Genomic DNA, 25,763 nt, shown 5'->3' with positions numbered 1-25,763 from the left:
ATCATCAAACATATTCAACAAACCTTCAAAATACTTACTCCATCTCTTTCTCACATCACCACTACTTGTTATCACCTCCCCATTTGCGCCCTTCACTGAAGTTCCCATTTGCTCCCTTGTCTTACGCACTTTATTTACCTCCTTCCAGAACATCTTTTTATTCTCCCTAAAATTTAATGATACTCTCTCACCCTAACTCTCATTTGCCCTCTTTTTCACCTCTTGCACCTTTCTCTTGACCTCCTGTCTCTTTCTTTTATACACCTCCCACTCAATTGCATTTTTTCCCTGCAAAAATCATCCAAATGCCTCTCTCTTCTCTTTCACTAATAATCTTACTGCTTCATCCCACCACTCACTATCCTTTCTAATCAACCCACCTCCCACTCTTCTCATGCCACAAGCATCTTTTGCGCAAGCCATCACTGATTCCCTAAATACATCCCATTCCTCCCCCACTCCCCTTACTTCCATTGTTCTCACCTTTTTGCATTCTGTACTGTCTCTCCTGGTACTTCCTCACACAAGTCTCCTTCCCAAGCTCACTTACTCTTACCACCCTCTTCACCCCAACGTTCACTCTTCTTTTCTGAAAACCCATACAAATCTTCACCTTAGTCTCCACAAGATAATGATCAGACATCCCTCCAGTTGCACCTCTCAGCACATTAACATCCAAAAGTCTCTCTTTCGCGCGCCTGTCAATTAACACGTAATCCAATAACGCTCTCTGGCCATCTCTCCTACTTATATACGTATACTTGTGTATATCTCGCTTTCTAAACCAGGTATGCCCAATCTCCAGTCCTTTTTCAGCACATAAATCGACAAGCTCTTCACCATTTCCATTTACAACACTGAACACCCCATGTATACCAATTATTCCCTCAACTGCCACATTACTCACCTTTGCATTCAAATCACCCATCACTATAACCCGGTCTCGTGCATCAAAACCACTAACACACTCATTCAGCTGCTCCCAAAACACTTGCCTTTCATGATCTTTTTTCTCATGTCCAGGTGCATATGCACCAATAATCACCCATCTCTCTCCATCAACTTTCAGTTTTACCCATATTAATCGAGAATTTACTTTCTTACATTCTATCACATACTCCCACAACTCCTGTTTCAGGAGTACTGCTACTCTTCCCTTGCTCTTGTCCTCTCACTAACCCCTGACTTTACTCCCAAGACATTCCCAAACCACTCTTCCCCTTTACCCTTGAGCTTCGTTTCACTCAGAGCCAAAACATCCAGGTTCCTTTCCTCAAACATACTACCTATCTCTCCTTTTTTCACATCTTGGTTACATCCACACACATTTAGACACCCCAGTCTGAGCCTTCGAAGAGGATGAGCACTCCCCGCGTGACTCCTTCTTCTGTTTCCCATTTTAGAAAGTTAAAAAATACAAGGAGGGGAGGATTTCTGGCCCCCCGCTCCCGTCCCCTCTAGTCGCCTTCTACGACACGCGAGGAATGCGTGTACGTGTAGGAAGAGAGGAAAGTGATTGGTTCTCAGTGAATGTAGGTTGGGGCAGGGGTGTGTGATGTCTCCATGGTTGTTTAATTTGTTTATGAATGGGGTTGTTAGGGAGGTGAATGCAAGAGTTTTGGAAAGAGGGGCAAGTATGAAGTCTGTTGTGGATGAGAGAGCTTGGGAAGTGAGTCAGTTGTTGTTCGCTGATGATACAGCGCTCGTGGCTGATTCATGTGAGAAACTGCAGAAGCTGGTGACTGAGTTTGGTAAAGTGTGTGAAAGAAGAAAGTTAAGAGTAAATGTGAATAAGAGCAAGGTTATTAGGTACAGTAAGGTTGAGGGTCAAGTCAATTGGGAGGTAAGTTTGAATGGAGAAAAACTGGAGGAAGTAAAGTGTTTTAGATATCTGGGAGTGGATCTGGCAGCGGATGGAACCATGGAAGCGGAAGTGGATCATAGGGTGGGGGAGGGGGCGAATTTCCTGGGAGCCTTGAAGAATGCGTGGAAGTCGAGAACATTATCTCGGAAAGCAAAAATGGGTATGTTTGAAGGAATAGTGGTTCCAACAATGTTGTATGGTTGCGAGGCGTGAGCTATGGATAGAGTTGTGCGCAGGAGGATGGATGTGCTGGAAATGAGATGTTTGAGGACAATGTGTGGTGTGAGGTGGTTTGATCGAGTAAGTAACGTCAGGGTAAGAGAGATGTGTGGAAATAAAAAGAGCGTGGTTGAGAGAGCAGAAGAGGGTATTTTGAAATGGTTTGGGCACATGGAGATAATGAGTGAAGAAAGATTGACCAAGAGGATATATGTGTCGGAGGTGGAGGGAACGAGGAGAAGTGGGAGACCAAATTGGAGGTGGAAAGATGGAGTGAAAAAGATTTTGTGTGATCAGGGCCTGAACATGCAGGAGGGCGAAAGGAGGGCAAGAAATAGAGTGAATTGGATCGATGTGGTATACCGGGGTTGACGTGCTGTCAGTGGATTGAATCAGGGCATGTGAAGCGTCTGGGGTAAACCATGGAAAGCCGTGTAGGTATGTATATTTGCGTGTGTGGACGTATGTATATATATGTGTATGGGGGTGGGTTGGGCCATTTCTTTCGTCTGTTTCCTTGCCCTACCTCGCAAACGCGGGAGACAGCGACAAAGCAAAAAAAAAAAAGAAAAAGAAAAATAAATATATATATATATATATATATATATATATATATATATATATATATATATATATATATATATATATATGTATATATGGCCCCTAGTATGATAATATATATATATATATATATATATATATATATATATATATATATATATATATATATATATATATATATATATATATATATATATTTTTTTTTTTTTTTTTTTTTATACTTTGTCGCTGTCTCCCGCGTTTGCGAGGTAGCGCAAGGAAACAGACGAAAGAAATGGCCCAACCCCCCCCATACACATGTACATACACACGTCCACACACGCAAATATACATACCCACACAGCCCTCCACGGCCCACCCCGGACGCTCCACATGCCCTGATTCAATCCACTGACAGCACGTCAACCCCTGTATACCACATCGCTCCAATTCACTCTATTCCTTGCCCTCCTTTCACCCTCCTGCATGTTCAGGCCCCGATCACACAAAATCCTTTTCACTCCATCTTTCCACCTCCAATTTGGTCTCCCTCTTCTCCTCGTTCCCTTCACCTCCGACACATATATCCTCTTGGTCAATCTTTCCTCACTCATTCTCTCCATGTGCCCAAACCATTTCAAAACACCCTCTTCTGCTCTCTCAACCACGCTCTTTTTATTTCCACACATCTCTCTTACCCTTACGTTACTTACTCGATCAAACCACCTCACACCACACATTGTCCTCAAACATCTCATTTCCAGCACATCCATCCTCCTGCGCACAACTCTATCCATAGCCCACGCCTCGCAACCATACAACATTGTTGGAACTACTATTCCTTCAAATATACCCATTTTTGCTTTCCGGGATAATGTTCTCGACTTCCACACATTTTTCAAGGCTCCCAAAATTTTCGCTCCCTCCCCCACCCTATATATATATATATATATATATATATATATATATATATATATATATATATATATATATATATATATATATATATATATATATATATATATATATATATATATATATATATATATATATATATATATATATATATATATATATATATTATATATATATATATATATATATATATATATATATATATATAATATATATATATATATATATATATATAGATATATATATATATATATATATATATATATATATATATATATATATATATATATATATATATATATATATATATATATATATATATATATATATATATATATATATATATATATATATATATATATATATATATATATATATATATATATATATATATATATATATATATATATATACATATATATATATTATCATACTAGGGGCCATGGAAGCGTCTTTTCCATATCAGGTCTGGGCCAGTGTATGAGTCTGTACCACGCCAGGTCTGAGGCACTGTAGGAAATTTATTCACACCAGGTCTGGGGCACTGTAGGAGTCTGTTCCACACCACATAATGGGCAATGAAGGAGTCTGTTCCCCACCAGATCTTGGGCACTGTGGGAGACTATTCTGCACCAGGTTTTTTGGGAACTGTAGGAGACTGTTCCACACCAGGTCTGAGACACTGTAGGAGACTGTTCCCCACCACATCTGGGGCACTGTAAGACACCTTTTCCACATTAGGTCTGGAGCACTGTAGGAAACTCTTCTACAACAGGTCTGGGGCTCTGTAGGCGTCTGTACCACACCAGATCTGGAGCACTGTAAGAGAATGTTCCATACCATGTCTGAGGCACTGTAGAAAATTGTTCCACTTCAGATCTAGGGCACTGTAGGAGTCTGTTCCACACCAGATCTGGGGCACTTTAGTTGAATGTTCCACACCAGGTCTGGGGCCCTATGGGACACTGTTCCACACCAGGTCTGAGGCCCTAAATGAGACTGTTCCACAACAGATCTGGAGCACTGTAGGACACTTTTCCACACTAGGTCTGTGACACTGTACGAGACTATTCCATACAAGATCTGGGGCACTGTACGAAACTGTCCCACACCAGGTCTGGGTCACTGTAGGATACTCTTCCACACTAGATCTGGGGCACTGTATGAGTATGTTCCACACAACGTCTAGAGCACTCTAAGAGTCTGTTCCACATCAGATCTGAGGCAGCGTAGGGGACTGCTCCACATCAGATCTGGGTCACTGTAAGAGACTCCTCCACACCAGATCATCGGGTACTGCAGGAGGGTGTTCCACACGAGATCTGGTTCATTGTAGGAAACTATTCCACACCAGGTCTGGGGTATTGTAGGAGACTGTTCCAAACCAGGTCTGAGGCACTGTAGGAGAATGTTCCACATCAGGTCTGTGGCACTGTAGGAGACTGTTCCACACCAGGTCTGAGGCAGTGTAAGAGACTGTTCAACACCATATCTGAGACACTGTAGGAGACTGTTCCACACCAAGACTGAGGCACTGTAGGAGAATGTTCCACACCAGGTATGTGGCACTGTAGGAGACTGTCCCATACCAGATCTGGGGCAATGTAGGAGACTGTTCCACACCAGGTCTGGGGCACTGTGGGAGACTGCTCAACACCAAGTTTGAGGCATTGTAAGAGACTGTTCCACACCAGATCTGAGGCACTATAGGACACTGTTCCACACCAGATCTTGGGCACTATAGGAGTCTGTTCCACACCTGGTCTGGGGCACTCTAGGAGACTGTTCCACTCCGTGTCTGGGGCACTGTAGAAGACTGTTCTACACAAGATCTGATACTCTGTAGGAGACTGTTCCACACCATGTCTGAGGCACTGTAGAAGTCTGTTCCACAAAACGTCTTAGGCACTGTAGGAGATTGTTCCACACAACATCTGGAGCACTTTAGGAGACTGTTCCACAAAACATGTGGGGCACCTTAGGAATCTCTTCCACACCAGGTCTGGGGCACGGTAGGGGACTGTTCCACTCCAGGTCTGAGATACTGTAGGAGATTGTTCCAAATCAGTTCTGGGGCATTATAGGAGATTGTTCCACACCAGGTCTGAGGCACTGTAGGAAACTGTCCCACACCAGGTCTGAGGCACTGTAGGAAATTATTCCACACCAGGTCTGGAGCACTGCAGGAAACTGTTCCGCACCAGGTCTGGGGCAGTGTAGGAGTCTGTTCCACACCAAATCTGGGGCACTCTAGGAGACTGTTTAACACCATGTCTGGGGCACTGTAGGACACTGTTCCACATCAGATCTGGGGCACTGTAGTAGTCTGTTTCACTCCAGATCTTGGGCACTGTAGAAGTCTGTTCCATACCTGGTTTGGGGCACAATAGGAGACTGTTCCACTCCAGCTCTGGGGCACTGTAGGAGACTGTTCCACACCAGATCTGATGCTCTGTAGGAGACTGTTCAACACCACGTATGAGGCACTGTAAAAGTCTGTACCACACAAGGTCTGAGGCACTGTAAGAAACTGTTCCACACGACATCTGGGGCACATTAAGAGACTGTTCCACACCAGATCTGGGGTTCTGTAGGAAACTCTTCCAAATCAGGTCTGAGGCACTATAGGAGACTGTTCAACACCAGGTCTGGGGCACTGTAGAAGACTGTTCTACACAAGATCTGATACTCTGTAGGAGACTGTTCCACACCATGTCTGAGGCACTGTAGAAGTCTGTTCCACACAAGGTCTGAGGCACTGTAGGAGACTGTTCCACACGACATCTGGGGCACTTTAGGAGACTGTTCCACACCACATCTGGGGCACTGTAGGAATCTCTTCCACACCAGGTCTGGGGCACGGTAGGGGACTGTTCCACACCAGGTCTGAGACACTGTAGGAGATTGTTCCAAATCAATTCTGGGGCATCGTACGAGATTGTTCCACACTAGGTCTGAGGCACCGTAGGAAACTGTCCCAGACCAGGTCTGGGGCACTGTAGGAAATTATTCCACACCAGGTCTGGAGCACTGTAGGAAACTGTTCCACACCAGGTCTGGGGCAGTGTAGGAGTCTGTTCCACACCAAATCTGGGGCACTCTAGGAGACTGTTTAACACTATGTCTGGGGCACTGTAGGAAACTGTTCCACATCAGGTCTGGGGCACTGTAGTAGCCTGTTTCACACCAGATCTTGGGCACTGTAGGAGTCTGTTCCACACCTGGTCTGGGGCACAGTAGGAGACTGTTCCACTCCAGCTCTGGGGCACTGTAGGAGACTGTTCCACACCAGATCTGTCGTTCTGTAGGAGACTGTTCAACACCATGTCTGAGGCACTGTAAAAGTCTGTACCACACAAGGTCTGAGGCACTATAGGGAACTGTTCCACACGACATCTGGAGCACATTAGGAGACTGTTCCACACCAGATCTGGGGTTCTGTAGGAAACTCTTCCAAACCAGGTCTGAGGCACTGTAGGAGACTGTTCCACACCAGATCTTGGGCACTGTAGGAGTATGTTACACAACTGGTCTGGGGCACTCTAGGAGACTGTTCCAAACCAGCTCTGGGGTACTGTGGTAGACTGTTTTACACAAGATCCTAGGCTCTGTAGGAGACTGTTCCACACCATGTCTGAGGCACTGTAGAAGTCTGTTCCACTCAAGGTCTCAGGCACTGTAGGAATCAGTTCCACACGAGATCTGGGGAACTTTAGGAGACTATTCCTCACCAGATCTGGGGCACTGTAGGAAACTCTTCCAAACCAGGTCTGGGGCACTGTAGGAGACTGTTCCACACCAGATCTGAGGCACTCTAGGAAATTGTTCCATATCAGGTCTTGGGCATTGTAGGAGACTATTCCAAACAAGATCTGGGCGACTGTAGGTGACTGTTCCAAACCAGGTCTTGGGCACTGTGGAAGAATGTTATAAACCAGGTCCTAGGGCACTGTAGGAGACTGTTCCACACGACATCTGGGGCACTTTAGGATACTTTTCCACACCAGATCTGAGACACTGTAGGAGACTCTTCCACCCTGGATCTGGGGCACTGTAGGAGTCTGTTCCACCCTACGTTTGGGGCATTCTAGGAGACTGTTCCACACCAGGTCTGAGGCACTGTGGGAGACTGTTCGACATCAGATCTGGGTCACTGTAGGAGACTGTTCCACACTTATCTGGGGCACTGTAGGAAGACTGTTCCACACTAGATCTGCGGCACTGTAGGAGACTGTTTCACACCAGGTCTGGGGCACTGTAGGAGACTGTTCCACACTAGGTCTGGGGCACTGTAGGAGACCATTCCACACCAGGTCTGAGGCATAATGAGACTGTTCCAAACCAGATCCGAGGCAATATAGGAGACTGTTCTACACCAAAACTTGGGCACTGTAGGAGTTTGTTCCACACCTGGGGCACTCTTGGAGACTGTTCCACTCGGGCTCTGGGGCATTGTAGAAAATTGTTCCACACAAGAACTGAGGCTCTGTAGGAGACTGTTCCACATTACGTCTGAGGCACTGCAGCAGTCTGTCCACACAAGGTCTGAGGCACTGTAGGAGACTGTTCCACACGACATCTGGGCACTTTAGAAGACTGTTCCACACAATATCTGGTGCACTGTAGGAATCTCTTCCACACCAGGTCTGGGGCACTGTAGGGGACTGTTCCACGCCAGATCTGAGACACTGTGGGAGATTGTTCCACATCAGTTCTGGGGCACTGTAGGAGACTGTTCCACACCAGGTCTGAGGCACTGTAGGAAACTGTCCCACACCAGGTCTGGGCCACCGTAGGAAACTGTTACACACCAGATTTGGAGTACTGTAGGAAACTGTTCCACACGACATCTGGAGCACTGTAGGAGTCTGTTCCACACCACATCTGGGGCACACCATGTCTGGAGCATTGTAGGAAACTGTTCCACATCAGGTCTGGGGAACTATAGGAGTCTGTTCCACAACAGATCTTGGGCACTGTAGGAGTCTGTTCCACTCCAGCTTTGGGGCACTGTAAGAAACTGTTTCACACAAGATCTGAGGGACTGTAAGAGACTATTCTACACCATGTCTGAAGCACTGTAAAGGTCTGTTCCACACAAAGTCTGAGGCACTGTAGGAAACTCTTCCACACGACAACTGGGGCACTTTAGGAGACTGTTCCACACCAGATCTGGTGGTCTATAGGAAACTCTTCCAAACGAGGTCTGTGGCACTGTAGGAGACCGTTCCACACCAGGTTTGAGGCACTGTAGATTTTTCCACATCAGGTCTGGGGCACTGTAGGCGACTCTTCCATGCCAGCTCTGGGGCACTGTAGGAGTCTGTTTCACACCAGGTCTGGGGCACTGAAGGAGACTTTTCCAGTCCAGATCTGAGGCACTGTAGGAGACTCTTCAACATTAAATATGGTGCACTGTAGGAGTCTGTTCCACACAACGTCTGGGGCACTCTAGGAGACAGTTCCTCACCAGATCTGAGCCACTTTAGGAGGCTGCTTTACATCAGATCTTGGTCACTGTAGGAGACTGTTCCACACCAGATCTGGGAAACTGTAGGAGGGTGTTCTACACCAGATATAGGTCATTGTAGGAAACAATTCCACACCAGGTCTGGGGCACTGTAGGAGACTGTTCCACCCTAGGCCTAAGGCACTGTTGGCGAATGTTCCACACCAGGTCTGGGGCACTGTAGGAGACTGTTACACACCAGATCTGGGGCTCGGTAGGTGACTGTTCCACACCAGGTCTGGGGGCACTGTAGTAGACTGTGCCACACCAGGTCTGGAACACTCGAGGAGACTGTTGAACACCAGGTCTGGGGCATTGTAAGAGACTGTTCCACACCAGATCTGAGGCACTGTAGGAGACTGTTCCACACCAGAACGTGGGCACTGTAGGAATCTGTTCCACACCTGGTCTGAGGCACTCTAGGAGACTGTTCCACTCCGGCTCTGGGGGACTGTAGGAGACTGTTCCACACAAGATCTGATGCTCTGCAGATCTTCCACACTCTGTCTGAGTCACTGTAGAAGTCTGTTCCACACACTGGGGCTCTGTAGGAATCTGTTCCATACCAGGTCTGGGCTTTGTAGGGGACTGTTCCACACCAGATTAGAGCCACTGTAGGAGACTCTTCCACCCTAGATCTGGTGCACTGTAGGAGTCTGTTCCTCACTACGTCTGGAGCACTCTAGGGGACTGTTCTACACTAGGTCTGAGGCACTGTAGGAGACCGCTCCACATCAGGTCTGGGTCACAGTAGGAGACTGTCCCACGCCAGATCTGGGGCACTGTAGGAGAGTGTTCCACACAAGTCCTGGGCAATATAAGAGTCTCTTCCACACCAGGTCTGGGCACTGTTGGTGAATTTTCCACACCAGATCTGAGGCACTGTAGAAGACTCTTTCACACTAGATCTGGTGCACTGTAGGAGTCTGTTCGACACTACGTCTGGGGCGCTCTAAGAGACTGTTCCACACCATGTCTGAGGCACTGTAGGAGACTGCGCCACATCAGATCTGGGTCCCAGTAGGAGACTGTTCCACACTAGATCTGGGGCACTGTAGTAGAGTGTTCCACACTAGATCTGTGTCACTGTAGGAAAGAATTCCACACTTGGTCTCGGGCATTGTAGGAGACAGTTCCACGCCAGGACTGAGGCACTGTAGGAAAATGTTCCACACAGGTCTGGGGCACTGTAGGAGACTGTTCCGCACCAGATCTGGGGCAATCTCGGAGACTGTTCCACACTATTTCTGGGCCACTGTAGTTGACTGTTCCACACCAGGTCTGGGGCACTCTAGGTGACTGTTCTACACCAGGTCGGAGGCATTGTAACTGACTGTTCCATACCATATCTGAGGCACTGTAGAAGACTGTTCCACATCAGGTCTGGGGCACTGTAGGAGACTGTTCCATACCAGGTCTGAATCATTGTAGGAAACTGTTCCAGCCCAGATCAGAGGCAATGTAGGAGACTGTTCCACACCAGATCTTGGTAACTGTAGGAGTCTATTCCACACCTGGTCTGGCACTCTAAGAGACTGTTCCACATCAGCTCTGGGGCACTGAAGGAGACTGCTCCACACCAGATCTGAGGCACTGTAGGAGACTGTTACACAAATCTGTGGTACTGTAAAAAACTGTTCCAAACCAGATCTAGGTCACAGTAGGAAACTGTTCCACACCAGGTCTGGGGTACTATAGGAGACTGTTCCACAACAAATCTGAGGCACTATAGGAGATTAATCCACATCAGGTCTGGAGCAATGTAGGAGATTGTTCCACGCCAGATCTGGGGCACAATAGATAATTGTTCCACACCAGGTCTACGGCAGTGTGGGAGATTGTTCTACACCAGGTCTTGGGGCAATGTATAAAACTGTTCCACACAAGGTCTGGTGGACTGTAGGAGTCTGTTTCACACCAGGTATGGGGCACTGTAGGAGACTTTTCCACGCCAGATCTAAGGCACTGTAGGAGGCTGTTCAACACCAAGTCTGGGGAACTGTAGGAGTCTCTTCCACACCAGGTCTGAGGCACTATAAGGAACTGTTCCACACCAGGTCTGGGGCACTAGGAGAATGTTCCACACCAGGTCTGGGGCACTGTAGGACACTGTTCCACACCAGGTCTGGGACACTATAGGAGACTGATCCACGCCAGATCTGGGGCACTGTAGGAGACTGTTCCACACCAAATCTTGAGCACTGTAGAAGTCTGTTCCACAACTGGTCTGGGGCACTCAAGGAGACTGTTCCACAACAGATGTGGGGCACTGTAGGAGACTTTTCTACACCATGTCTTAGGCACTGTAGGAGACTGTTTCATACCAGATCTAAGGCACTGTCGGAGGCTGTTCCTTACCAGATCTTGGGCACTATAGGAGTCTGTTCCACACCTGGTCTGGGGCATTCTAAAAGACTGTTCCACTCCCAGTTGTGGGGCACTGTAGAAGACTGTTCCACACCAGATCTGAGGCCCTGTAGGAGACTATTCCACACCATGTCTAAGGCACTGTAAATGTGTTCCACACAAGGTCTGAGGCACTTAAGGAGACTGTTGCATACGAGATCTGGGCACTGTAGGAAACTGTCCCAAACCAGGTCTAGGACACTGTAGGCGTCTGTTCCACACCAGATCTTGGGCACTGTTCCACTCCATGTCTGGGGTACTATATGAAACTGTTGCACATCAGGTCTTGGACACTGTAGGAGTCTATTAAGCACTAGATCTAGGGTACTGTAGGAGATTGTTCCACACCATCTCTGGGCCACTGTATGAAACTGTTCTCCATCAGGTCTGGGGCACTGTAGGTGTCTATTCTACACCAAATCTGGGGAACAGTAGAATATTGTTCTACACCATGTCCATGGGCAATATAGGAGACTGTTGCACACCAGGTGTGAGGCACTGTACGAGACTGTTCCACACCAGGTGTGAGGCACTGTACGAGACTGTTCCACAACACATCTGGGGCACTGTAGCACTTTACTATACTAGGTCTAGGGCACTGTGGGATCTGGGGCACTGTAGGAGACTGTCCCACACCAGGTCTGGGGTACTGTAGAAGACTGTTCCACCCTAGATCTGGGGCACTGTAGAAGTCTGTTCCACACCACGTCTGGGGCTCTCTATGAGACTGTTCCACATCAGCTCTGTGGCACTGAAGGTGACTCTTCCATACCAAATCTGAGGCACTGTAGGAGACTGTTACACAGGAGATCTGTGGCACTGAAAAAAACTGTTCCAAACCAGATCTAGGTCACTGTAAGAAACTGTCCCACACCAGGTCTGGGTTACTGCAGAAGACTGTTCCACACTAGATCTGGGGCACTGTAGAAGTCTGTTCCACGCCACGTCTGGGGCTCTCTGAGAGAATGTTCCACACCAGATCTAGGGCACTGTAGGTGTCTGTTCCACACCAGGTGTGGAGCACTGTAGGAGACACTTCCACACCAGATCTGGGGCAAAGTAGGAGTCTGTTCCACACATGATCTGTGGCACTGCAGGAGACTGTTCCCCACTAAGTCTGAGGCACTGTTGGAGTCTGTTCCACACCAGATCTGGGGCACTGTACGGTACTGTTCCACACCAGGACTGGAGCACTGTAGGAAACTGTTCCTCACCAGGTCTCGGGAACTCTAGGAGACTTCCACACTAAGTCTAAGGCACTGTAGAAAGACTGATCCACATCAGATCTGTGTTGCTGTAGGACACTGTTCCACACCAGAACCTGAGCACTGTAGGAGTCGGTTCCACACCTGGTCTGGGGCACTCTAGGAGACTGTTAAACACCAGGTCTCGGGCACTGCAGGAAACTGTTCCATAATAGATCTGGTGCACTGTAGGAGAGTGTTCCACACCATGTATGAGGCATTATAAGAATCTTCCACGCCAGTTCTGAGAAATTTTAGGAGACTGTTCCACACCAGATCTGGAACACTGTGGGAGACTGTTCCACACAATGTCTGAGGCACTGCAGGAGTCTCTTCCACACCAGGTCTGAGACAATGTAGGAGACTGCTCCACACCAGATCTGGGGCACTGTAGGAGACTGCTCCACACCAGATCTGGGGCACTGTAGGAGACTGCTCCACACCATGTGTGAAGCACTTTAGGAGTCTGTTCCACACCAGGTCTAAGGCACAGTAAGAGGCTCCTCCACACCAGATCTGAGTCACTGTAGGAGACTATTCCACACCAGATCTGGGGCAATATAGGAGATTGTTCCACACCATATCTGGGGCACTGTAGGAAACTATTCCACACCAGGTCTGGGACACTGTAAGAGACTGTTCCACACCAGATCTGGGACACTAGGGGAGTGTCCCACACTAGGTCTGGGGCACTGTAGGAGACTATTCCACACCAGGTCCAAGGCATTGTAGGAGACTGTTCCAGACCAGATCTGAGGCACTGTAAGAGACTGTTCCACACCAGATCTTGGGCACTGTAGGAGTCTGTTCCACACCTGGTCTGGGGCACTGTAGTAGACTGTTCCACACAAGGTCCTAGGCACTGCACGAGACATTTCTACACAAGATCTGGGGCACTGTAGGAGACTCTTCCACACCAGACCATGAGTACTGTAGGAAACTATTCCACAGCAGGTCTAGGGCACTATAGGAGACTGTTCCACACCAGGTCTGATTCACTGTAGGAGGTCAGGGGCGCTGTAGGGGACTGTTGCACACCAGGTCTGTGGCACTGCGGGGCTGTTCTACACCAGGTCTGGGGCACTGTAGGAGTCTGTTCCACACCAGATGCTGGGACTGTAGGAGACTGTTCCACACCATGTCTGGGGCACTGTATGAAACTGTTCCATATCAGGTCTGGGGAACTGCAGGAGTCTGTTCCACACCAGATCTGAAGCACTGTAGGAGACTGTTCCACACCATGTCTGGGGTACTGTATGAAAGTGTTGCACATCTGGTATGGGGCACTGTATGAGTCTGTTCCACACCAGATCTAGGGCACCGTAGGAGATTGTTCCACAACGGGTCTGGGGCAATATAGGAGACTGTTCCACACCAGGTCTGAGGCACTGTAGGAGACTGTTCCACAACAGATCTGGGGTACTGTAGGAGACTGTTCCACACCAGATCTGGGGCACGTTATGAGACTGTTCCACACCAGGTCTGAGGCGCTGTAGGAGACTGATCCACACCAGGTCTGGGGCACTGTAGGAAACTGTTCCACACCAGATCTGGGGAAATGTGGGAGACTGTTCCGCACCAGGTCTGGGGCACTGTTGGAGACTGTTCCATACCAGGTCTGGGGCACTGTAGGAGAATGTTCCACACCAAGTCTGAGGCACTGTAGGAGACTGTTCTACACCAGATCTTGGGCACTGTAGGAGTCTGTTCCACACCTGGTATTGGGCCTTCTAGGAGACTGTTCCACATTAGGTCTGGGGGACTGTAGGAGACTGTTCCACAACAGATCTGGGGCACTGTAGGAGACTATTCCCTACCATGCCTGAGGCATTGAAGGTGTCTGTACCACACAAGGCCCAAGGAATTGCAGGAAACCGTTCCACAGGGGATCTGGGGCACTGTATGAAACTGTTCCACACCAGGTCTGGGGCACTGTAGGAGACTGTTCCACACCAGATCTGAGGCACTGTAAGAGATTGTTCCACACCCGTCTGGGGCAATGTTGGCGACTCTTCCACACCAGATCTGGGGCACTGTAGGTGACTGTTCCACACCAGGTCTGGGGCACTGTAAGAGACTGTTCCACACCAGATCTGGGGCACTTTAGGAAACTATTCCACACTAGGTCTGAGGCACTCTAAGAGTCTGCTCCACACCAGTTCTGGTGCACTGTAGAAGACTGTTCCACACCAGGTCTGGGGCACCGTAAGAGACTTTCCACACCAGATCTGTGGCACTGTAGGAGACTGTTCAACACTTGGCCTGAGGCACTGTAGGCATCTGATGCACACCAGATCTGGGGCACTGCAGGAGACTATTCCACACCAGGTCTGGGGCACTCTAGGTGACTGTTCCACACCAGGTCTGGGGCACTCTAGGAGACTGAGCCACACCAGGTCTAGGGCACTGTAGGAGACGAATCCACACCAGATCTGGGGCACGGTAGGACACTGTTCCACACCAACTCCTGGGCACTGTAGGAGTCTGTTCCACACCTGGTCTGGGGCACTGTAGGAGACTGTTCCACACAAGATCTGGGGCACTGTTGGGGACTGTTCCACACAATGTCTAAGGGACTGTAGGAGTCTGTTGCACATTAGGTGTGAGGCACTGTAGGAGACTTCTCCACACTAGATCTGGGTCACTGTAGGAGCCTTCCACACAAGATCTGGGTCACTGTAGGAGACTGTTCCACACTAGATCTGGGGCACTGTAGCAAACTATTCCACACCAGGTCTAGGGCACTTTATGAGACTGTTCCACACCAGGTCTGGGGCACTGTAGGAGACTGTTCCATACCAGGTCTGGGGCACTGTAGAAGAATGTTCCACACCACATCTTGGGCACTGTAGGAGTCTGTTCCACACATGGTATTGGGCCTTCTATGAGACTGTTCCACATTAGGTCTGGGGCACTGTAGGAGACTGTTCCACACCAGATCTGGGGCACTGTATCAGACTATTTCCTACCATGTCTGAGGCAATGTAGGTGTCTGTACCACACAAGGCCCGAGGCACAGGAGATCTGGAGCACTGTATGGAACTGTTCCACACCATGTCTGGGGCACTGTAGGAGACTGTTCCACACCAGGTCTGAGGCACTGTAAAAGATTGTTCCACACCCGGTCTGGGGCAATGTAGGCGACTCTTCCACACCATATCTGGGGCACTGTAGGTGACTTCCACACCAGATCTGGGGCACTGTAGGTGACTTCCACACCAGGTCTGGGGCACTGTAGGAAAGTATCCCACACCAGGTCTGGCGCACTTTATGAGACTGTTTTACACCAGGTCTGAAGCAATGTAGGAGACTGTTCCACACCAGTTCTGGGGCACTGTAGGAGACTGTTCCACACCAGATCTGGGGTACTGTAGGAGACTGTTCCACACCAGGCCTTGGGCACTGTAGGAGACTGCTCCATACCGGTCTTTGGCACTGTAGGAGACTGTTCCATACCAGGTATGGTGCACTGTAGGTGAATGTTCCACACCAGGTCTGAGGCACTGTTGGAGATTGTTCCACACCAGATCTGGGGCACTGTAGGAGACTGTTCCACACCAGATCTTGGGCACTGTAAGAGTCTGTTCCACACCTGGTCTTGGGCCTTCTAGGAGACTGTTCCACACTAGGTCTGGGTCACCATAGGAGACTGTTCGACACCAGATCTGGGGCACTGTATGAGACTGTTCCCTATCACGTCTGAGGCACTGTAGGAGTCTGTACCACACAAGGCCTGAGGCACTGTAGGAGACTGTTCTACACCAGATTTGGGGCACTGTAGGAGACTGTTCCACACAAGATCTGGGACACTGTAGGAAACTGTTCTACACCTGGTCTGGAGCACTCTAGGAGACTGTTCCACACCATGTCTGAGGCACTGTAAGAGATTGTTCCACACCTGGTCTGGGGCAATGTTGGAGACTGTTCCACACCAGATCTGGGGCACTATAGGTGACTGTTCCACATCAGGTCTGGGGCACTGTGGGAGACTGTTCCACACCAGGTCAGGGGCACTGTAGGAGACTGTTCCATCCCAGGTTTTGGGCACTGTAGGAGTCTGTTCCACACTAGGTCTGGGGCACTACAGGAGACTGTTCCACACTAGATCTGGGGCACTGAAGGTTACTGTTCCATACCATATCTGGGGCGGATTAGGAGTCTGTTCCACACCAGGCCTTGGACATTGTAGGAAACGCTTCCACACCAGGTCTAGGGCACTGTAGGAGTCTGTTCCACACCAGGCCTGGGGCACTTTAGGAGACTGTTCCAAACCAGATCTGGGGCACTGTAGGAGACAGTTCCACACCAGGTCTGGGGACACTGTGGGAGTCTGTGTCATTATAAAAAGTTGATGATATGTTCACCAGATTAATCTGTGATGACAACACGAACAGATATAATGTTTTTTTCTACGAACATGATGTTGATCCCATTATGAGTACTTGGCTATAATATTGATTCCATTATGAGTACATGGCTATAGCATTGATTCCTTATGAGTACTTGGCTATAATATTGATCCCATTATGAGTACATGGCTATAACATTGATTCCATTATGAGTACTTGGCTACGATAATGATCCCATTATTAGTACTTGGCTATAATATTGATCCCATTATGAGTACTTGGCTATAACATTGATTCCATTATGAGTACTTGGCTATAATATTGATCCCATTATGAGTACTTGGCTATAACATTGATTCCATTATGAGTACTTGGCTATAATATTGATCCCTTTATGAGTACTTGGCTATAACATTGATTCCATTATGAGTACTTGGCTATAATGTTGATCCCATTATGAGTACTTGGCTATAATATTGATTCCATTATGAGTACTTGGCTATGATAATGATCCCATTATGAGTACTTGGCTATAATATTGATCCCATTATGAGTACTTGGCTATAATATTGATCCCATTATGAGTACTTGGCTATAATATTGCTCACATTATGAGTACTTGGCTATAATATTAATCCCATTATGAGTACTTGGCTATAATATTGATCACATTATGAGTACTTGGCTACAATATTAATCCCATTATGAGTAAATGACTATGATATTGATCACATTATGAGTACTTGGCTACAATATTAATCCCATTATGAGTACTTAGCTATGATATTGATCCCATTATGAGTACTTAGCTATGATATTGATCCCATTATGAGTACTTGGCTACAATATTAATCCTATTATGAGTATTTGACTATAATATTGATCACATTATGAGTACTTGACAATACTTACATTGGAGTTGTATATGACAACTGTTGTGTCCTGATGTGTACTTGACTATACTTACAGTGGAGTTGTACATGACAACTGTTGTGTCCTGATGTGTACTTGACTATACTTACAGTGGAGTTGTACATGACAACTGTTGTGTCCTGATGTGTACTTGAGTTCTACAATGATGACAGTAGACCATCTGGTCTCGCAGGTGACGGGTCGTGTAGCTGAGCGAGTGTCGTTCATGGTCGCTCTACAGTTCATAGTTCTCCCGCAGCGCCTCCAGATGTACGACTTCTCCTTCGTGTACGAGCTCTCCAGCATGGACCTGTGTGCCGCTAAGCCCAGGCTACGGCCACAGTGGCAGAGTCTGTACTACCCTCTGGCAGACGGAGTGTGGATCTCCGTCCTCACTACCATCTTGCTCCTCCCTCTGGCACTTTACATGGTACACACACATTACTCCTCATACATGTCTTACGTTGTGCCAGGGGATACCCACCGTGGCAGGGGACACCCACTGTGGCAGGGGACACCCATCGTGGCAGGGGACATCCACTGCGGCAGGGGACACCCATCGTGGCAGGGGACACCCACTGCGGCAGGGGACACCCATCGTGGCAGGGGACACCCACTGTGGCAGGGGATACCCATCGTGGCAGGGGACATCCACTGTGGCAGGGGACACCCATCGTGGCAGGGGACACCCACTGTGGCAGGGGACACCCATCGTGGCAGGGGACATCCACTGTGGCAGGGGATACCCATCGTGGCATGGGACACCCACTGCGGCAGGGGACACCCATCGTGGCAGGGGACACCCACTGCGGCAGGGGACACCCATCGTGGCAGGGGACACCCACTGTGGCAGGGGATACCCATCGTGGCAGGGGACATCCACTGTGGCAGGGGACACCCATCGTGGCAGGGGACACCCACTGTGGCAGGGGACACCCATCGTGGCAGGGGACATCCACTGTGGCAGGGGATACCCATCGTGGCATGGGACACCCACTGTGGCAGGGGACACCCATCGTGGCAGGGGACACCCACTGTGGCAGGGGATACCCATCGTGGCATGGGACACCCACTGTGGCAGGGGACACCCATCGTGGCAGGGGACACCCACTGTGGCAGGGGACACCCATCGTGGCATGGGACACCCACTGTGGCAGGGGACACCCATCGTGGCAGGGGACATCCACTGTGGCAGGGGATACCCATCGTGGCAGGGGACACCCACTGTGGCAGGGGACACCCATCGTGGCAGGGGACACCCACTGTGGCAGGGGATACCCACTGTGACAGGGGACATCCACCGTGGCAGGGGATACCCACTGTGGCAGGGGACACCCACTGTGGCAGGAGACACCCACTGTGACAGGGGACATCCACCGTGGCAGGGGATACCCACTGTGGCAGGGGACACCCACTGTGGCAGGAGACACCCACTGTGACAGGGGACATCCACCGTGGCAGGAGACACCCACTGTGACAGGGGTCACCCAGTGTGGCAGGAGACACCCACTGTGACAGGGGACATCCACTGTGACAGGGGACACCCACTGTGGCAGGGGACACCCACTGTGGCTGGGGATACCCACTGTGGCTGGAGATATCCACTGTGGCAGGGGATACCCACTGTGGCAGGGGACACCAACTGTGGCAGGGAATCCCCTCTGTAGCAGAGGATACCCACTGTAGCAGGGGACACCCACGGTGGCAGAGAATCCCCTCTGTAGCAGGGGATACCTACTGTGGCAGGGGACACCCATTGTGGAAGGGAATCCCCTCTCTAGCAGGGGATACCCGCTGTAGCAGGGGACACCCACTGTGGTAGAGGATACCACTGTGGCAGGTGACGCCCACTGTGGCAGAGGATACCCACTATGACAGGGGAAACCTAGTGTGGCAGGGAATCCCCTCTGTGGCAGGGGATGCCCATTGTGGCAGGGGACACCCACTGTGGCAGAGGATACCAGTGTGGCAGGGGACACCCACTGTGACAGGGGATACCCACTGTGACAGGGGATACTTACTGTGGCAGGGAATCCCCTCTGTGGCAGGGGGTACCCACTGTGGCAGGGGACACCCACTGTGGCAGAGGATACCACTGTGGCAGGGGACACCCACTGTGGCAGGGGATACTCACTTTGGCAGAGGACACCCATTGTGGCAGGGAGTTCCCTCTGTGAAGGGGAGACCCACTGTGGCAGGGGACAACCACTGTGGCAGGGGATACCCACTATGGCAAGGGACACCCATTGTGGCAGGGGATACTCACTTTGGCAGAGGACACCCATTGTGGCAGGGAGTTCCCTCTGTGACAGGGGAGACCTACTGTGGCAGGGGACAACCACTGTGGCAGGGGATACCCACAGTGGCAGGAGATACCCACTGTGGCAGGGGACACCTACTGTGGCAGGTAATACCTTCTGTGGCAGGGAATACCCACAGTGGCATGGGACACACACTGTGGCAGGGGATACCTACTGTGGCAGGGGATACCCACAGTGGCAGGGGACACCCACTGTGGCAGAGGATACCTACTGTGGCAGGGGAAACCCACTGTGGCAGAGGATACCCACAGTGGCATGGGACACACACTGTGGCAGGGGATACCTACTGTGGCAGGGGATACCCACAGTGGCATGGGACACACACTGTGGCAGGGGATACCTACTGTGGCAGGGGACAACCACTGTGGCAGGGAATACCCATTGTGGCAGGGGATACCTACTGTGGCAGGGGACACCCATTGTGGCAGAGGATACCCACAGTGGCATGGGACACACACTGTGGCAGGGGATACCTACTGTGGCAGGGGATACCCACAGTGGCATGGGACACACACTGTGGCAGGGGATACCTACTGTGGCAGGGGACACCCATTGTGGCAGAGGATACCCACAGTGGCAGGGGATACCTTCTGTGGTAGGGGACACCCACTTTGGCAGGGGACACCCACTGTGGCAGGGGATACTAAATGGAAAACAAGATAAGATACAGATTCTAGTCATCTAAATTCTCATTTCTTAACCAAATGACTGGAGGGAGGTTGGTCAGTCCACACACAAGCAAATCCAACTCCACACACGCCAGGTAAAGTTCACTTCACTTCTGCTGGTCATCCACCAGTGTTATGTGGACATATAAAGCAACGGATGGACTATATCAGTACGTCTTATCTGGCAAGTCTTATATAAACATTGACACAGTTACTCAATCATTAGTGGACAAACATTCTTTAAAATGAACTTAAATTCGTGACATTCTCACCCAATTCTAGGTAGGCAGAATGACGGAATTACACACACACACACACACACACACACACACACACATCACCGCCAACTAAACGTAGTCAACTTCCTGAACACTGTGTGTGTGTGTGTGTGTGTGTGTGTGTGTCTGTCTGTCTGTCTGTCTGTCTGTCTGTGTATGTGTGTGTGTATGTGTGTGTGTGTGTGTGTGTGTGTGTGTGTGTGTGTGTGTGTGTGTATGTGTGTGTGTGTGTGTGTGTGTGTGTCTGTCTGTCTGTCTGTCTGTCTGTCTGTCTGTGTATGTGTGTGTGTGTGTGTGTGTGTGTGTGTGTATGTGTGTGTGTGTGTGTGTGTGTGTGTGTGTGTGTGTGTGTGTGTGTGTGTATGTTGGGTGAGTACATGACACATGAGTGGTAAGTGCTCAGTGTTGTTACACGCCGGCATGTAGTACATGACACATGAGTGGTATGTGCTCAGTGTTGTCACACGCCGGCATGTAGTACATGACACATGAGTGGTATGTGCTCAGTGTTGTCACACGCCGGCATGTAGTACATGAGAGACATGTTGGGTCTCGTGGTATGTGGTGGAATGTAACGTTGGATGGTTGGTGGCGTGGCGCTCAAATCTCTGTTGGGAAATTGGTTGTTTGGTAGTTGTCAGGTCATCATAGTGTGTACACGTCTGGCCATCATTGTGTTTGATGGAGGAATGGTGAGGAGTGAGTCAGGGGTAGATTTATATTCCCATTAGGAGGCAGGAGTTGATTATGAGGAGGTATGGGTGGTTGATTATGAGGAGGTATGGGTGGTTGGTTATGAGGAGGTATGGGTGGTTGATTATGAGGAGGTATGGGTGGTTGATTATGAGGAGATATGGGTGGTTGGTTATGAGGAGGTATGGGTGGTTGATTACGAGGAGGTATGGGTGGTTGGTTATGAGGAGGTATGGGTGGTTGGTTATGAGGAGGTATGGGTGGTTGATTATGAGGAGATATGGGTGGTTGATTACGAGGAGGTATGGGTGGTTGATTATGAGGAGGTATGGGTGGTTGGTTATGAGGAGGTATGGGTGGTTGATTATGAGGAGATATGGGTGGTTGATTATGAGGAGGTATGGGTGGTTGATTATGAGGAGATATGGTTGGTTGATTATGAGCAGGTATGGGTGGTTGATTATGAGGAGGTATGGTTGGTTGATTATGAGGAGGTATGTGTGGTAGATTATGAGGAGGTGTGGGTGGTTGATTATGAGGAGGTATGGGTGGTTGATTATGAGGAGGTATGGGTGGTTGATTATGAGCAGGTATGGGTGGTTGATTATGAGGAGGTATGGGTGGTTGATTATGAGGAGGTATGGGTGGTTGGTTATGAGCAGGTATGGGTGGTAGATTATGAGGAGGCATGGATGAGAATGGTACGGTGGTGCTACAATAGTGTGTGAGTGCCTAGAACACTGAGGTATTATAGGTAAATACATATGTATAGTGTTAACATAATGGCCACAGTGGCTGAGAATATGTTTAGGATGCGTCGTGGTGATTTGCTGTACATTATTTATTACAATTAATGTATGGCTTTAAGTCCCCTTGTCATCATGCAGGAGAGGAGTTCAATCCCCGTGTCATCATGCACGAGAGGAGTTCAGTCCCCCTGTCATCATGCAGGAGAAGAGTTCAGTCCCCCTGTCATCATGCAGGAGAGGAGTTCACTCCCCCTGTCATCATGCAGGAGAGGAGTTCACTCCCCCTGTCATCATGCAGGGGAGTTCAGTCCCCCTGTCATCATGCAGGAGAGGAGTTCAATCCCCGTGTCATCATGCACGAGAGGAGTTCAGTCCCCCTGTCATCATGCAGGAGAAGAGTTCAGTCCCCTGTCATCATGCAGGAGAAGAGTTCAGTCCACCTGTCATCATGCAGGAGAAGAGTTCAGTCCCCTTGTCATCATGCAGGAGAGGAGTTCAGTCCCCCTGTCATCATGCAGGAGGGGAGTTCAGTCCCCCTGTCATCTTGCAGGAGAGGAGTTCACTCCCCCTGTCATCATGCAGGAGGGGAGTTCAGTCCCCCTGTCATCATGCAGGGGAGTTCACTCCCCCTGTCATCAGGAGAGGAGTTCAGTCCCCCTGTCATCATGCAGGGGAGTTCACTCCCCCTGTCATCATGCAGGAGAGGAGTTCAGTCCCCCTGTCATCATGCAGGAGAGGACAAAACGAATAACAAAGCCTCAGTTTGAACAATGCAACTGCGACACATCACATATGTCCTGTAATAAGTCACATATAAACCTGATACTTGTATGACTTGTGAACATATCTAGCAGCACTTGGTAACGCTAGGGAGAGGTGTAGGTATGTCTTTATATACATTCTGTGACGCGATGAAAATCAAAGAAAGAGAGAAGGAAAAATATGAGGCTCACGAAGTATGGCGAAGAGACTGAAAAATGAAGATACAATATCCAATCTTTTTTTTAAGGTATTGAAGAAGGGGACGTGAATATCTGATACATCTATTTCTATGATATCTGTCTATTGCCAGTGATGGTTAATGGACATATCATGGAAGGATGAATATACAACGAGGTAGGAAGGAGCGAGCCACAGACTTGTTCAGGAAGTAAGAAGCAATTTGGTCTCACAACTGGTGTTGTGTGGGGCTTCTGCTGAGTGTATATATTGGTTATCATGTAAGGGAAGATCAGCAACAAGAAACTTACCTACATGTTTACTGATACACTTCAACAACTTGGTCAAACAAAATCAATCATTTCCTCAAAGAAAAAAACTCATAGAGAAAATTTGTATATACTAACAAAGAATGTAATTGATATAACGAAGCAATATTCCCTAAGTATATGATAATTATATTGGTAATTTGACCTCAATATAGGCAAAAAGTATTACATAGATATTCATAGTTGCTGTTTGTGGAGCACATGATAAGCATAGAATATATATTCATTTTCGCCTTTCCTTCCTATAAGGTAAATTTCGTGGCCACTCGTTATGGTGTTGGGGAGAAGATGGACGCTGAGACAGCATTTCAGATGGTCGTGGCGACGTTTCTCAATCAAAATCTTACGGAAAAGCTTCCCAAGACGAACACTAGCCGGGTGCTGGTGACGGCCTGGCTAGTGTTCGCCTTCATCATTGGCGCGGCCTATCAAGGCAACCTGACCGCCGCTCTCACACTACCCAAGTACCCGCCAAGACCTGAGACTGTGGAGGACTTCGTAAATACCTTCCAAAGGTAAGGACTGAACAGAGGAGTGATAGAGTCATCATGGTATGATACATATATGAACAGTGATAGAGTTATCATAGTATGATACATATATGAACAGTGATAGAGTCATCATAGTATGATACATATATGAACAGTGATTCAGTCATCATAGCATGATACATATATGAGCAGTGATAGAGTCATCATAGTATGATACATATTTTTTTTTCTTTTTTTGCTTTGTCGCTGTCTCCCGCGTTTGCGAGGTAGCGCAAGGAAACAGACGAAAGAAATGGCCCAACCCACCCTCATACACATGTATATACATACGTCCACACACGCAAATATACATACCTACACAGCTTTCCATGGTTTACCTCAGACGCTTCACATGCCCTGATTCAATCCACTGACAGCACGTCAACCCCGGTATACCACATCGATCCAATTCACTCTATTCCTTGCCCTCCTTTCACCCTCCTGCATGCTCAGGCCCCGATCACACAAAATCTTTTTCACTCCATCTTTAAACCTCCAATTTGGTCTCCCACTTCTCCTCGTTCCCTCCACCTCCGACACATATATCCTCTTGGTCAATCTTTCCTCACTCATTCTCTCCATGTGCCCAAACCATTTCAAAACACCCTCTTCTGCTCTCTCAACCACACTCTTTTTATTTCCACACATCTCTCTTACCCTTACGTTACTTACTCGATCAAACCACCTCACACCACACATTGTCCTCAAACATCTCATTTCCAGCACATCCATCCTCCTGCGCACAACTCTATCCATAGCCCACGCCTCGCAACCATACAACATTGTTGGAACCACTATTCCTTCAAACATACCCATTTTTGCTTTCCGAGATAATGTTCTCGACTTCCACACATTCTTCAAGGCTCCCAGGATTTTCGCCCCCTCCCCCACCCTATGATTCACTTCCGCTTCCATGGTTCCATCCGCTGCCAGATCCACTCCCAGATATCTAAAACACTTTACTTCCTCCAGTTTTTCTCCATTCAAACTTACCTCCCAATTGACTTGACCCTCAACCCTACTGTACCTAATAACCTTGCTCTTATTCACATTTACTCTTAACTTTCTTCTTTCACACACTTTACCAAACTCAGTCACCAGATTCTGCAGTTTCTCACATGAATCAGCCACCAGCACTGTATCATCAGCGAACAACAACTGACTCACTTCCCAAGCTCTCTCATCCCCAACAGACTTCATACCTGCCCCTTTTTCCAAAACTCTTGCATTTACCTCCCTAACAACCCATCCATAAACAAATTAAACAACCATGGAAATATCACACACCCCTGCCGCAA

The 25,763-nt window shown here is 48.7% G+C and overlaps 1 protein-coding gene across 1 annotated transcript in view; it reads left to right on the top strand.

The window, feature by feature from the left end:
- The window catches only part of LOC139757332 (ionotropic receptor 21a-like), a 93,886-nt gene that overhangs the window by 48,215 nt on the left and 19,908 nt on the right, over positions 1 to 25,763 (top strand). Inside the window, exons 7-8 of the mRNA XM_071677754.1 lie at positions 18,152 to 18,388; positions 24,185 to 24,450. Of these exons, the coding sequence (XP_071533855.1) occupies positions 18,152 to 18,388; positions 24,185 to 24,450 (503 nt within the window). The remainder of the gene's footprint in view (positions 1 to 18,151; positions 18,389 to 24,184; positions 24,451 to 25,763) is intronic.

Source organism: Panulirus ornatus, chromosome 25, assembly GCF_036320965.1.
Source record: "Panulirus ornatus isolate Po-2019 chromosome 25, ASM3632096v1, whole genome shotgun sequence".
Taxonomy (NCBI): Eukaryota; Metazoa; Arthropoda; class Malacostraca; order Decapoda; family Palinuridae; genus Panulirus; species Panulirus ornatus.
The sequence above is the reverse complement of the archived record's forward strand: the minus strand, read 5'-3'. Positions and strand labels throughout refer to the sequence as shown.